Source organism: Plodia interpunctella, chromosome 25 (genome assembly GCF_027563975.2).
Source record: "Plodia interpunctella isolate USDA-ARS_2022_Savannah chromosome 25, ilPloInte3.2, whole genome shotgun sequence".
Classification (NCBI taxonomy): domain Eukaryota; kingdom Metazoa; phylum Arthropoda; class Insecta; order Lepidoptera; family Pyralidae; genus Plodia; species Plodia interpunctella.
In genome coordinates, this window is record NC_071318.1 from 2,956,563 (window position 1) to 2,970,001 (window position 13,439).

Sequence of the window (13,439 nt, forward strand, 5' to 3'; positions counted from 1 at the left end):
TAGTAACCCTTTATTTTGGGTTCTCTTTCTTATGGTACCTACCTCACCAACTGACTAGCGAAGGTTGGCTGTCAATCTTGCATACCTACTCGTCTCAATTTCTGGCGACGCGAAATAGTTCTGTTGCACTTGCTATCCCGGCCCACTCCGGAATGTAGCGTAACCAAGACTTTCCCTCCGGCCGACATTTTGGGTTATAGATAAGAAAAATTAAAAATTTTATATTGTACCTACTTACGTTAAATAATTGTATTGCAACTTTTAGTAGAGTAACTAACTACTAGGTACTTAATTTAAGAATTATCATATAAGTATTAGTAAGTAAAATGTAACATGTTTTTTGAGGAAATATATGAAAAATTCTCAAAAAAATATGTCTTCTATCGGCATTTCTCAATAGGTATATAAAGAAACCGACAATATTGACACAGAGCAGAACATTTAAAATCATACATTACAAAAAATGTAATCGAAAACCCGCTTATCCGGGCTGCGTAAACGGGAACAAACATACCATAGACATATCGTGTTCCCGCCGCCCGCCGCGCTGTCAAAGTGACAGTTTGTTTTGGCGCCGAAATACATAATGCTCAGTCAAACTCAGTTTGTTTTCTCTACGGAACATCAGAGTAGAGCGACAAAGACAATATCTAAGTTTGGAAATCGAATTTTACGGGAAATTTACTCGAATATCGTGCTTAAAGCTAAGGAATAGAAGTTATATTTATCTTCTATTGAGGTTATAGTCGACGTAATGTTGTTTGTCGATCCGTAATTCTATATTTTGGCGGCGAGAGATGGAAGGGTGAAAAGGTAAACAGATGCAAGTTATTTTAGTGAATTCATCTTTGGTCTGTGTGTATAAAAAGTGGCGCCGTTCGCGATGGTGATTGACGTTAGTTATGAATTTCGTTTCATATAGGGCTTAGGTTATAAAATGACGTGTTTGACTGTTTGCCTTTCGTTTTTGCTTTGAAGCGAATTGCAATCGGTTCGAAATTAGTCTGTGTTAATTTTAAACATATCCGTAACTTATTATCATGTTAGCCTAGCTGAATCGCCATTTTTAGGATCATAATTTAGGTAAGTACCAGAAAAATATTTTTTAAATAAGCTAATATCGGTGTTGAGTTTACACTGAACTAACCTACCTGAAATATGGTAAGCTATTTCTGTACAATAACTAGGTAATGAGTATTAGACATTTTCCATACGATCATATCTTCCCATATAAATTGTTTACCTAGTATAATCTCTCTTGCAGTACGTCTTGCCGTCCCTGACGAAGCAGGTGCAGGACTCGTCGAGGAACTGGCGGCACTCCTGGCACTTGAGGCAGGCGGCGTGCCACTCCAGGTCCGGGGCCACCCTCAGGATGTACTGGTCGTGGATCTGGCCGCCGCACCCCACGCACAGAGATAGCCGGAGTTTTTCTGAAAAAAGAAAATATATGATAGCTACTTATTAATAAAAAAGTTAAAACGTAGGTACCTACTCTAAGCTGAAATATGTTTTGTCTCTTTCTGTTAATTTCTAAAATTAAAAATGCGATAGTGAAAACATATTTTAGCTTAGAGTACCTATGTTTTAACCTTTTTAGTGCTTAACCACACTAAAAAAGTAAATGTAAAAAAAATATAGCTCTATTGCTGGAACAATGTTTGTATTTGTAGTGTCGACCACATGTCAAATTGCATGGATTTTTATGTTGTGATTATAATGGCTTACCGTAAACCGTTGGCGTACCTTTTATTGCTTCTTTTGAATTAGCTCTGAATGAACTATGAATTTGAAGAACATTAAGAATGATATCGGAATAAATCAGTTTAAAATAATATTTACATAAGGTATCTAAATAACTAATTAGCTAACCTGTTAGGTATATGTAAACTTGATGCAACTTTTCTGAAGATGAATATTTTTTTGAATTAATTTTGTTATACATGTTTTTAATTAAATGTTTCATACCATAATAAATGTATATAACATAAACATACATATAATAATTAATCTTATTATAATTAATTTATGTTTGCAAGTTCCAGATCCAAGGATCCCCGCCGTGAAATACAGTACTACAAATAAAAAATCTTTGTCAGGTTTTTTTAGGTAAATTCGATATTCAAATTAATTCCCTGTGTTTACAAAAAGATCTATGGCTGGCAATAATAAAGAAATTATGAATAAATTATTGTTCCGAAATCGATAATATTTCGGTGGGCGTGGTCTAACGCCGCGCCCTGTTGTAGCGGTGCTGAGAGGTTTATATCCATCCTTGTTGCAAACACTATCTCTGTTACTCGTACTGTGCAGTTCTATGTGTATTCAGATTGTAAGATTTTTTAATAACTTTATGTATGGAATTCGATTAAACCCTCTATGTGGGTACTGCGGAGGTTACGCACTGTGTGTATTGTTAGTTATTTAAACGCATAATAATTAATGTTACGGAAATTTCCTGAATGGCCACTATAGGTATTGTTGTGTATAAAAAACTGTTTACTGGTATTGGTTAATTAACATATTGTCGACACATATTTAAGCATAAATAATAATATTTATTTATTTATACAATATACCTAACAATGTACTCGTAACGTGTAAATATAAAACGTACAAATAGGAAACTGAGTACAAAGTTACCACTTTAGATAGAAATTTCTTCGAGAAAGTAATAGTGCCGTCCTATTATTGTAAACAGTTTTATTTACTACCTATACGAGCACAGCGACCAAAAATGAGTTTGATTTTGAGTTTCAAATTTCTGAATTTAATTTCACATTACTCCGCACGATTACAATAGGAAGTCATAAAAATTGACAACCCTGCCCGGACAGATAATCAAAATAAAAAACAAAGATCTCAGCAACTTAGCCCCCATTTGGGCAAGTCCACTTTATCGAGAGCGGAGAGATAAACAGATAGGTATACCTAGGTATACTTATTTATTTATGTAATAGATGTATATATATGTGAAAGTGTCTGTTTGTTCCGTTTTCACGGCTAAACTGCTGGACCGATTTTGATGAATTTGGTAAGAATGTAGTTAAAGACCCCTGCCAGAAGCGACTATTCTACGCTGACGAAGTCTCGGGTACACTATAAATTGTGTGTTAATTATAAATTCTGTGGCACGATAGAGTCGGCTCTTTCGTTTTCGCATTTAAATTAATTATTTGGCTTTTTTCAATCGTTTAAGGATAAGCAGATGTCCTTTGATAATTATATTATATATATGTTAAAAATAAATAAACAAATGAAGGTCTACGACCTTACAACATGAGTCATATCTAGTAATCTCAAAGTCTGGTGCGCATACGCGTATCGAAATGACTTATCATTTTATAGTCATTATATCCGGGCGGATTCGTCTACAAGTAAGTATAAGTATGTATAAGCAAATCCTTTGTCGCGTCTGTTTACTGTCTGTCTGTTCTGAAAATGTGAACTCAAATACTGCACCGATTTTCACGCGGTTTTCAATAATAGATAGCGTGATTCCCGAGGATGGTTTAGGTGTAGGTATATTTTATTGTGTTTTTACTAATCAATAAATTATAAACTCTTTTTTTAAAAGTAATTTTATTACTTAAAACCTCAAATAAATCAACCTACCAACGAAATCGCAGCAACAACGAATAAGTTTCACAATATTTCGTGACTATCATACAATCTGAAGCATGATTGTGTTGTATCGAAACATAGTATTTGTATATGTAAACACTAATTGATACATAGCAACAGTATTGCCTGTCTGAGTGGAAATTGGTCATCAAATTACGTTGCTGGCTTATGGCCTAAGTATATTAAGAACAATGTTACTTTTCCAAGAGTTATAGAGTAAATATGATCAAATAACACAAAGTAAAAAAAGAAAAATAAACAAAATATCATGACGAATTGAGAACCTCCTATTTTTTGAAGTCGGTTAAAAATGGCTGTACAGTGTACATTAATTGAAAATTGAGTTACCGGAAGTGACGAATCGCTAACCAATAGAAAAGCCGCATTACGAATTCCGAGATTAAAAAATATATCTCATCCGAGTTTCGTGGCGTATCAAATGAATGCAAATTTTTGTAACTGTGAATGCAACAATGCACGACGAATGCACTCACAATCTGAGAACTTTTGCAATAAAATGTTATAAGTATTTCCGCGAAAATCAGCGCAAAAACTTTATTGTTTAGCGCCGAGTAATTAATTAAGGCCACCCAGTGTGACGGATTACTTTAGTTTCCTTTTATTTGGCGATTTTAAAACACATGTAATTAAAATTTCAAAAATATCTCGGTATTCTTACGACTTACATTTTTATTCGAATTATAAAAGGAAACGGAGGAAAAAGTCATTCATTCTCAAATTTGTGGAATAAATGTAAATTAAATGAATCAATATTGTCTAGCGTTGTACAAAACACTAAATGTTTAAACTTTAATAATACAAAATATTACCATTTTCCACCTCATAAGAGAACAAAAAATCTTGAAAATATCTCGTATGCTTTCCAACGAGATGGTCCAATGTCGCTTTGGAAAGAGATATACGTACCTACCTATTGTTTAAATATTAACAAAAAATATATTATAAACTAAGTAGGTAGATGTGGAAACGACCAATTATACAATCATAAAAAAATATTTTTTTACTTTTAACATGTTCTATTACATTAGGTACATTGTTTTTGCTGTTTACGGTGTGTGGTGCATTAGTTAAAAAAATAAAACTTAAACATTCGCAGTATGATAGACGACCACAAAATACCTACTACGAATAAACGAGACTACATGTATTGATAGAATCAGCTATATGTATGTGTGTCAATGTTAACAGAACCACGCGTGATGTTGAGTGTGTGTGTGGCTTTAAAATGCGTGAGTTAGAATTTATTGTGTCAATAATGAGGCAGCGCCGCCGTGCCATGTCGTCCTGTAGGGTTGGCACGCACGAGGACAAATAAATAATTTGATAAGTATTTATAAGATGTCTATTGGGTAAGGGCATGGTAAGGCCTACTGTAGTTGAGAGATGACAGTTATTCAGAAACATTGACAGAGTCCGTGAGAAGACAAAATTCGTGTCGCTTGTAGAGAACGAAAAACTTGTAAGTGAATACAACACGTACCTTACACAAGAATAAGCGGGACAGAACATAATATATGTTACGTCAATCTACCGCTTTATGTGAAATGGACCGGACAGGTTGTATGGTAATGTTCTATCTCATTTGGCTAAGAGTTTTAATTTTTGTTTATGTTCAAAAAAAAATAACATGACATAATTTTCTCGCCAGCAATTCTGACATTCATCTTAATTTTTTTTAATATTAGTGTTATTTTTTAATAATATTTAACTCTAAATTAAATAATAAATAATTCGATTCATGTTCATTTCTTTTTCAATTCAAGGGTTTGTCAATGCTGGACAAACCCAAATTGCAAATGTCCTGAAATTCATATTTTTAGTAAATAGTAAACAGAAAACTTAATATTATATGCTTTGAACCGTTATTCGAAACCTATAGAGTGAGATAGCATTACTTCCGATGACGTCATCAGCCCCCAATATGCTCCTTCTACCCCCTCCGCCCCACTACCGGCGGCTCTAATGAGAGTGGAGGGGATCTTTGCTTGCTGCCAGCGCAGTGTTGGCTCGTCACATTGGCATTGACTTTCGTCAAGTGCACACCCCCATTTAAACAAAGTTATTGTTCGAAAAAAAAAAAAAAGGCAGTGCATTTTCTCTGCAGAAGGGAATATTTTTTGAGCGTTCTGCGGAAGAACTACTCTTGGCATGGAATACACCATGGGAGAATCTCCTGTGCGTGATTCATTGCCCGAGGAGCTTGATGTTCGTGAAAATAGCCCGGTCCTCGCCGGAAACACTGGCGAACGGGTTTCTAGACCCGTCGAGCGACACCGCCCGCGGAGGCGGCGCTCCGTCAAGTCTCCTCAGCAGGCTACTAGGCCCGCACTCAAGCGCCGCACAAGGCGAGCGCGTAGTTCCAGCAGCAGCAGCTCCGCATCGTCGTCTTCTTCTTCATCGTCGTCTTCGAGCTCCGAGCGTCCCCGGCGGCATAGAAAGCGGTCTTCGCGTCAACGACGGTCGAGAGTACGGTCCAGGGATGATAACAAATTGGATTCTTTATCCAATCAGGTCGGTGACATTTTAAAATACTTGAATAGGCAAGAACTGAATTGCGAGTATGATTCCGACATACTTTCTCTGCACCCTTCACAAAATTTAAAAAGATTGGTAACTTTAAATGAGCCGTTAGTTAATAAACCTAAAAAAATAGGATCACTGGACTGTAGCCTTAAGACTAATCTTAAAGAAGCCACAGTTGTCAACACATCTCAAGCTAGACTTTCCACTTTATCTAATTTACATCATTTCGACACAAATGAATGGGACCGAGTGCGGTATATCGAAACCGAGAAGAAATATCTTGCCACACCTGGTTTTTACGATTTAGATGTAAATACTGAATTACGATTTTATGATCCGAACTCATCTTGGCTCAAGTCACTTGACCGCTCATTTGGTGCTTTAACTCATGCTGTTATTCAGCAGAATGAAGTTTTCAAAAGTAATTTACAGCAAATAGTGGATTGGTCTCACAAACCAGACTGTACTCTTACTCCGGATTCCCTTTTCGAGAAACTTAATGAAGTTTTTTCCAGTAAGTCTGATTACATAAAGCTATCTGAGGATATTCTTCAACTCGTTTGCGGAAGACGAGCAGATACTATCCAAAAACGACGAGATAGCATATTATCAGGTATTAAAGACCGATACATTAAGGAAGATTTACGAAAAATCCCTCCTACAAACAGTTGTTTATTTAACCCAGACGTTATGAGTGCATTTTTAACAAAAGCTGGCGGTACAAATAAATTATTTCTCATTAGAAAACGCCCAGCGGATGAGCCAATTATGTCCCTGAGAAATAACGTGCAGGCCCAAAACAAGCGACCGCGGAGGTCAGCACACTTTAAAAAGGAGGATGAGCGTTACACCTCTCCTGGGCCATCTTCTGGTAATAAGAATCACAGTAGATTCGCGGTTAATCGTAATGACAACACGAGAACGCAGTCAAAACAGGAAAATAAAAAATCGGGCCGTTCTACCCTCAAAACCAATAACAAGTCCTTTCGTAAATGACAACAAACAAGACTCGTTTTACGGCGGTTGTTTAATAAGTTATTTAAATATTTGGAAAAAATTAGGAGCACCTCATCACGTAATGAAAACAATTTCCGGCTACAGACTCCCATTTTATCAAAAACCCGGGCTCCTCAAGCCCGATCAGCTAGGGAAATACTTAACACCCACAAGTCACTCAATGACAAAACAAATTACAGATTTAAAAAACCAAAAAATTCTAATACTAGCACCGCCGTCTCCGAGTTTTGTTTGTCCAATGTTTTTAGTAAAGAAGTCGGATTCCAGCGATCGCCCGATATTCAATTTGAAGAACCTAAATCAACATCTGACAGACTTCAAATTCAGATTAATCAACGTTCAGAAGGTACCAGATTTCCTTCAAAGGGGAGACTGGGCCATAAAAATCGACCTGAAACAGGCCTATTTTCCGGTTGGGCGCATTATGTCCAATTCGCGTAATGTCCAATTGTCCAGTTCGCAATTGGTCCAGTTCGCATTTGGTCCAGTTCGCATGTGGTCCAGTTCGCATTTGGTCCAGTTCGCAATTAGTCCAATTCGCGATTGGTCCAGGAAATTAGGAGGTGGTCAATATTATATCCCTCCATGCTTCGCTCTCCTCAGTGCTGAGGGTCGTGACCTCCTCCACGGATCACTTTATCTGAGATAATGGTTTTCCAGGCATTGCGATCCCTTGCGACTTCCAAGGCACTGTGGACCTGGACAGGTCAATAATATTATATATAAGGGCGATAAACACCAAACTGGAGAGTGAAAAGAATAAATAATTTATAATCAACACTTTTATTAGAAAAAATACACATCTGTATAAACAATTTGACGCTGGTTCTGGTTCATCATAATCGGTATTAAGTTCAATAAAATGCATAGAAAAATAATATAATACAGTAATGTAGGTAGTGTTTTAATTTGTATGTATATATACATACTTGCATATATATTATATATATATAATGTAAATAAGTATTTACATACAAACTTACATATTATATATATAATGTAAATAAGTATTTAAGTTTTTTATACAATTGAAATCAACATAAGTTAGGCCGACTTATCTAGAAATAATAATAATATCGCTATTAAATAGGAACAAAAATTATCATCACATCAATCATCATCATCAAATATTACGTACTGTGATACTTTTAACGTAGGTGGGTGCATAATTTTAACATCAATGCTTAAACAGCGTAAGACGAAGAAATATAATCTTTGTAAAAAAACTTTTAAGACTAAGTTTACCTTCTTGCAGTTCGATTAAATATTTTTTGTACTTTTTATCAAATGTAATGTCTCTTAATTTTCTTCTATTTCTTTCCGTTTTGAATAAAGAATCCTGAAGGCGATTATCACAATACTTGGCTTCTTTTAACAGCTTAAAAAGAAAATGATATAAATTCGGATTTTTCAAAATACGTCCGTTGATGCGCCGGTGCCAACCTTCAAGAGCATTTGTGGTGCGATGTCTCTGATTTGCACAGCTGAGAACGGTTGGTGGTAATTGCGGATACCACTGTTTCTCAAAATATATACGAAACTGCTTCATTTCTTCGCAAGTCGAATATTTATCTAAAATATATCTCCATGCAGCAGGAATCAGATTCGCAGGTATTAAGGGGATTATCGCAACCATTCTTGAAATATTTCGTCCATTTCTAGTTTTGACAAATTGTTTTTTTTTTTTAAATCGCCAAATTGCCTCATTATAATGATGATAACATCCACTGATTGAAACTGATGGGAAAACGGACGAAATTGCATTGATTTGAGCGATTTCATAATCGCACTTGAACTTTGTTATTTCGATGTTAAATTTTTGTTTTATGAGGGTAAATAATCGCCTATAAGTCTTTTCTTTTTTATTTGGTAGTAGTGAAAATATTACAGGGACAATGTTCGTCGACTTGCTGTTTGAATTACAATCAATATGCATAACATACATTTGGTAAAACGGCTTAGGACATACTCTAAACGTACCATCAGCATAGAATGACCTATGTCTTTTTACAAATTTTCGGGCCGTTTTTGTAGCAAAAATAAAAATCTTCTCTTGTTCCCCATCTTCACAAATTAAGAAATCTCTTGCCAAAGCCTCTGGGATAGTGACAGTGCTTGTATCGCTATGACTAAGTGAATCAATATTTAAATATCTTCGTCGGGCCCTATAAAATGTATCTTTTATTGATTGAAATTGAGGTACTGTATAATCATCATCTTCAGTTTGCTGTGTTCTAGCCTTCGTCAATGATTCATTTTCTTCAACTATTTTTCGTAACTGACCTAAATTTTCACAAACTGCCCTTTTCAAGTCTGCTTTTCCCTTCAAAACTTGATTTGAAGTTTTGCTTGGTACACAAACATGGCACGATTCACGTAAAATCACTTTTTTGTCTTGATCCAGTGTAATTGAAGCAGAACATATTTTACGATTAATGCACCGCCACAATGTCGTATTATTAGTATTTGTCCAATTCAGATTATACCGGTGGCCATCATTGCGAATCAAACTCAACTTTCCCTTCTGATTTTCAATAAATTCAAACTCTTGGTTCATTGTTACTTGCTTTAAACATATCCACACTAGGCACTTCTAAGTAGGTACCTAAGTATTTTAAAATAAACAAACAATAATAATCTATTTCCTTGTTTAACTATATGTAAAGTATTACGTGTTCTACAAACGTGACTTTAAGATAATTAATTAAGTGCCTACCCTAACTTGCATTTTTCTGTCAGCGATTTTTATAAATACCCTCAAATAAAATATAAAAATGCCTGCGTTTAGTTATAGAAAATTAGACGGCATTTAGCTACAGTAAATTTATTTAAAATAGTAGTAATCATAATAATTAAAATAAGTATTTATTAATATAAATACTATCGTAGGTAATTCACAATGTTACTGTTTATAAAAACATATCACAAAAGGAAAAAATAAACGAAACAGAAACCTATCTCAACACAGGCAAAGGAGAAAAAAAGCCTTTATCTCCAAGCGGTTTGTAACAAGCCATTTTTGTACACATATTACTACTTGTAATAAAATATCTATAGTAAAAAAGTAAAAAATTAAATTATATTGACTGATATTTGAATTGGTCAATGTGCGAATTGGACCAAATGCTAATTGGACAATTTGAGATTTGGACAACATGCGAATTGGACCAATTGCTAATTGGACAATTTGAGACTTGGACATTGTGATAATTGGACATTTTGAGGCCCCTGGACATTTTGAGAATTGGACATAATGCGCCCGACCGCTATTTTCATATACCTGTGGCTCGATCTCATCAGCCGTTTCTGAGAGTACTGTACAAGCCCGAACATTCGAACAATCCAGAACTCTTACAACTAACGAGTCTGCCCTTCGGTCTTTCGTCAGCTCCAATGATATTTGCGACTGTCTCCAACTGGGTAGCACAACTGCTACGAAGCAAAGGCCTGAGAGTAATCGTATACCTGGACGACTACCTTATAGTCAATCAGAACAAACAGATTCTGATAGATCAGGCTGCGGAAGCCGTTCAGACTCTATCGTCTTTGGGTTGGAATATCAATTTCGAAAAATCCATTTTGGCTCCGACTCAAATAATAGAGTATTTAGGAGTCCAGTGGAATCTTCAAGCGAACATGAAGCTACTACCTCTCGAAAAGCAGCGCAAAGTGAGTATGAAGCTACATCGTATTCTGAAAACGAAAGAATGGAGTTTAAAAGAAGCTCAGAGTTTGCTAGGAATGCTAAACTTCGCGTCATTTATCATTCCAAGAGGTCGACTTCGGTGCCGACCAATTCAAATGGCCTGTTCTCTTCTCCCGAAAGACCAGCCATACACAAAATACGCTCTTGGCCCATCGCCTTTGGTGGAGCTAAGATGGTGGTCGACAATGCTTTCGGCAAGCACGTCCATACACCCAGAGCCTGTAACACATTTCATAACTACAGATGCATCAGGCAAAGGCTGGGGTGCCGTGCTAGACGGCACTCGAATGAGCGGCGGCCGTTGGCAGCTCAGTCAGAGAGCTTGGCACAGCAATCTCAAGGAGATGTGGGCTATTATTCAATCCATTCTAAAGTTCCAGGCTCGTCTAAGAGGGACGTCGGTGTTGGTTCAATCCGACAACAAGAGTGTAGTGAGTTACATAAGGAAAGAAGGTGGATTACGTTCAAAGGCCCTTTTTCAGATGACGGAGTTACTTTTTCAGCTCTTAGACCAGAACGATATTCATGTGATACCAAACTACATACCGGGCCCATACAACGAGGAGGCAGACTCGCTATCTCGCCAGAAAGGCCATGCAGAGTGGACCTTATCGATAAAAGCCTGTCGGCAAATTTTCCGTCGTTTTGGAATACCACAGATCGATCTTTTTGCGTCCAAGAACGCTCACGTCGTCCCACGTTACGTGTCACGAGATTGCAAGGACATGAAAGCCGAATACCACGATGCCTTCAGCAGGCTTTGGTACTATCACAGAGCTTGGATTTTCCCACCACCACACTTGGTGCCGCGAGTTCTTGCGCACCTCAATCAGGCGAAGGGCATTTTCCTCCTGGTAGTCCCTCGCTGGCACAAAGTGTTTTGGCGCCCAGACCTGAAGAGGAGAGCAATAGCAGCTCCTTGGACGTTAACCCAACTGAGGGAGAAGTTGTTGGATGTACAGACCCAAATGCCACCAGCACAGGTAGATCAAATGTGTCTCGAAGTATGGTTAGTGAAGGGTGGGACCATTTATTGATAAATTGGTCAAAGGAAGAAAAGGAGTTACTAGACTCTAGTTGGAGGCCATCCACAAAACGAGTTTATTCTTCAGTGTGGTCTAAATGGCAAGTTTGGTGTCTTTCTAAAAGTATTGATCACTTGAATCCTACTGGATCCCAGTTAGCCAGATACCTAGCTTACCTCCATCTTCAACAAGGCCTTTCTTATAAGACTATTTTAGTATATAAGTCGACTATAGCGACATTAACTAATCCAGACGCAACTTCACTTACCGATAATCCCGTAGTGAAGCGCATGCTTAAAGCTATATCCATAGCTAATGCAAGGTCTTCTTTCAAGAAACCTTTTGTATGGGACCCTAGGTTGGTAGTCGAATGGTTGTTAGGAAACAAGCCAACAGAACTTACTTTGTACGAAGTTTCGAGACGCACAGCACTTATTTTACTTCTCGCCTCTAGCCGCCGAGTGCACGACCTAACACTTCTTCACATCGATATAGATCACTACGAAGATAGGAAGGACCATATACTCTTGCACCCAAGATTTGGTTCCAAGACGGACAGCTATCTCCATAGACAATCATCATGGAAATTTTTTGAGGGTCATGACAAATCAATATGTCCCGTATTTTGGATAAAACAGTTAATAGAGGTTTCGGCACAACGCAGAAAAAATAACAATTTGTCGGAATTGTTCATATCGGCGTGTGGTAAAGTGCGACCCGCATCCCGCACCGTGCTGGGCGGCTGGGTGCGCTCGCTGCTGCGGGCGGCCGGCGTCGCCGCCAGCGCGGGCAGCACGCGCAGCGCTGCCGCATCTCTCAACTGGCTGCAGCAATGCTCTATCGATGAAGTTATGGCAAAAGGAAACTGGCGTTCTGCTAACACTTTTGCTAGATATTATTCTGCTGAAATTCGTTCTCAGCAAAATGATTATAACAACCTTGCACACACGTTTGATACACTATGAATCGACCTATTTCCCACAAGCTTATGGATTTATTTATTTTTCTTTTTGTATTTTTACAATTAATTGTTCAAATTATGAAAATGTCAACTAAATTGATTAGTTACATTAATAATAACACAATTGTGATTATGTAACCCTTATTTTTCATTTCACACATTGGCATCCTTATAATAATATCAAAATATTGCTTGCCACCAGGCGATAACAAACACATCTCACTCTATAGGTTTCGAATAACGGTTCAAAGCATATAATATAATGTTTTACCTGAAAATAAAACAGTTATTATATGCGTAACCTTATTCGAAACCTATATTTCTATTTCTGCCTGCTGGCCTCATTAATTTCACAGGACTCAAGTGAGATGCAATGTGACGAGCCAACACTGCGCTGGCAGCAAGCAAAGATCCCCTCCACTCTCATTAGAGCCGCCGGTAGTGGGGCGGAGGGGGTAGAAGGAGCATATTGGGGGCTGATGACGTCATCGGAAGTAATGCTATCTCACTCTATAGGTTTCGAATAAGGTTACGCATATAATAACTGTTTTATTTTCAGGTA

General features: G+C 37.2%; 1 protein-coding gene across 2 annotated transcripts in view; it reads right to left on the minus strand.

Annotated features, from left to right (window-relative positions):
• Nucleotides 1–13,439, minus strand: part of tup (tailup) — a 48,416-nt gene that overhangs the window by 12,609 nt on the left and 22,368 nt on the right. For both annotated transcript variants that reach the window (XM_053764140.2, XM_053764139.2), the window contains exon 2: nucleotides 1,244–1,433. In XM_053764140.2, coding sequence (XP_053620115.1) covers nucleotides 1,244–1,433 — 190 coding nt within the window. The remainder of the gene's footprint in view (nucleotides 1–1,243; nucleotides 1,434–13,439) is intronic.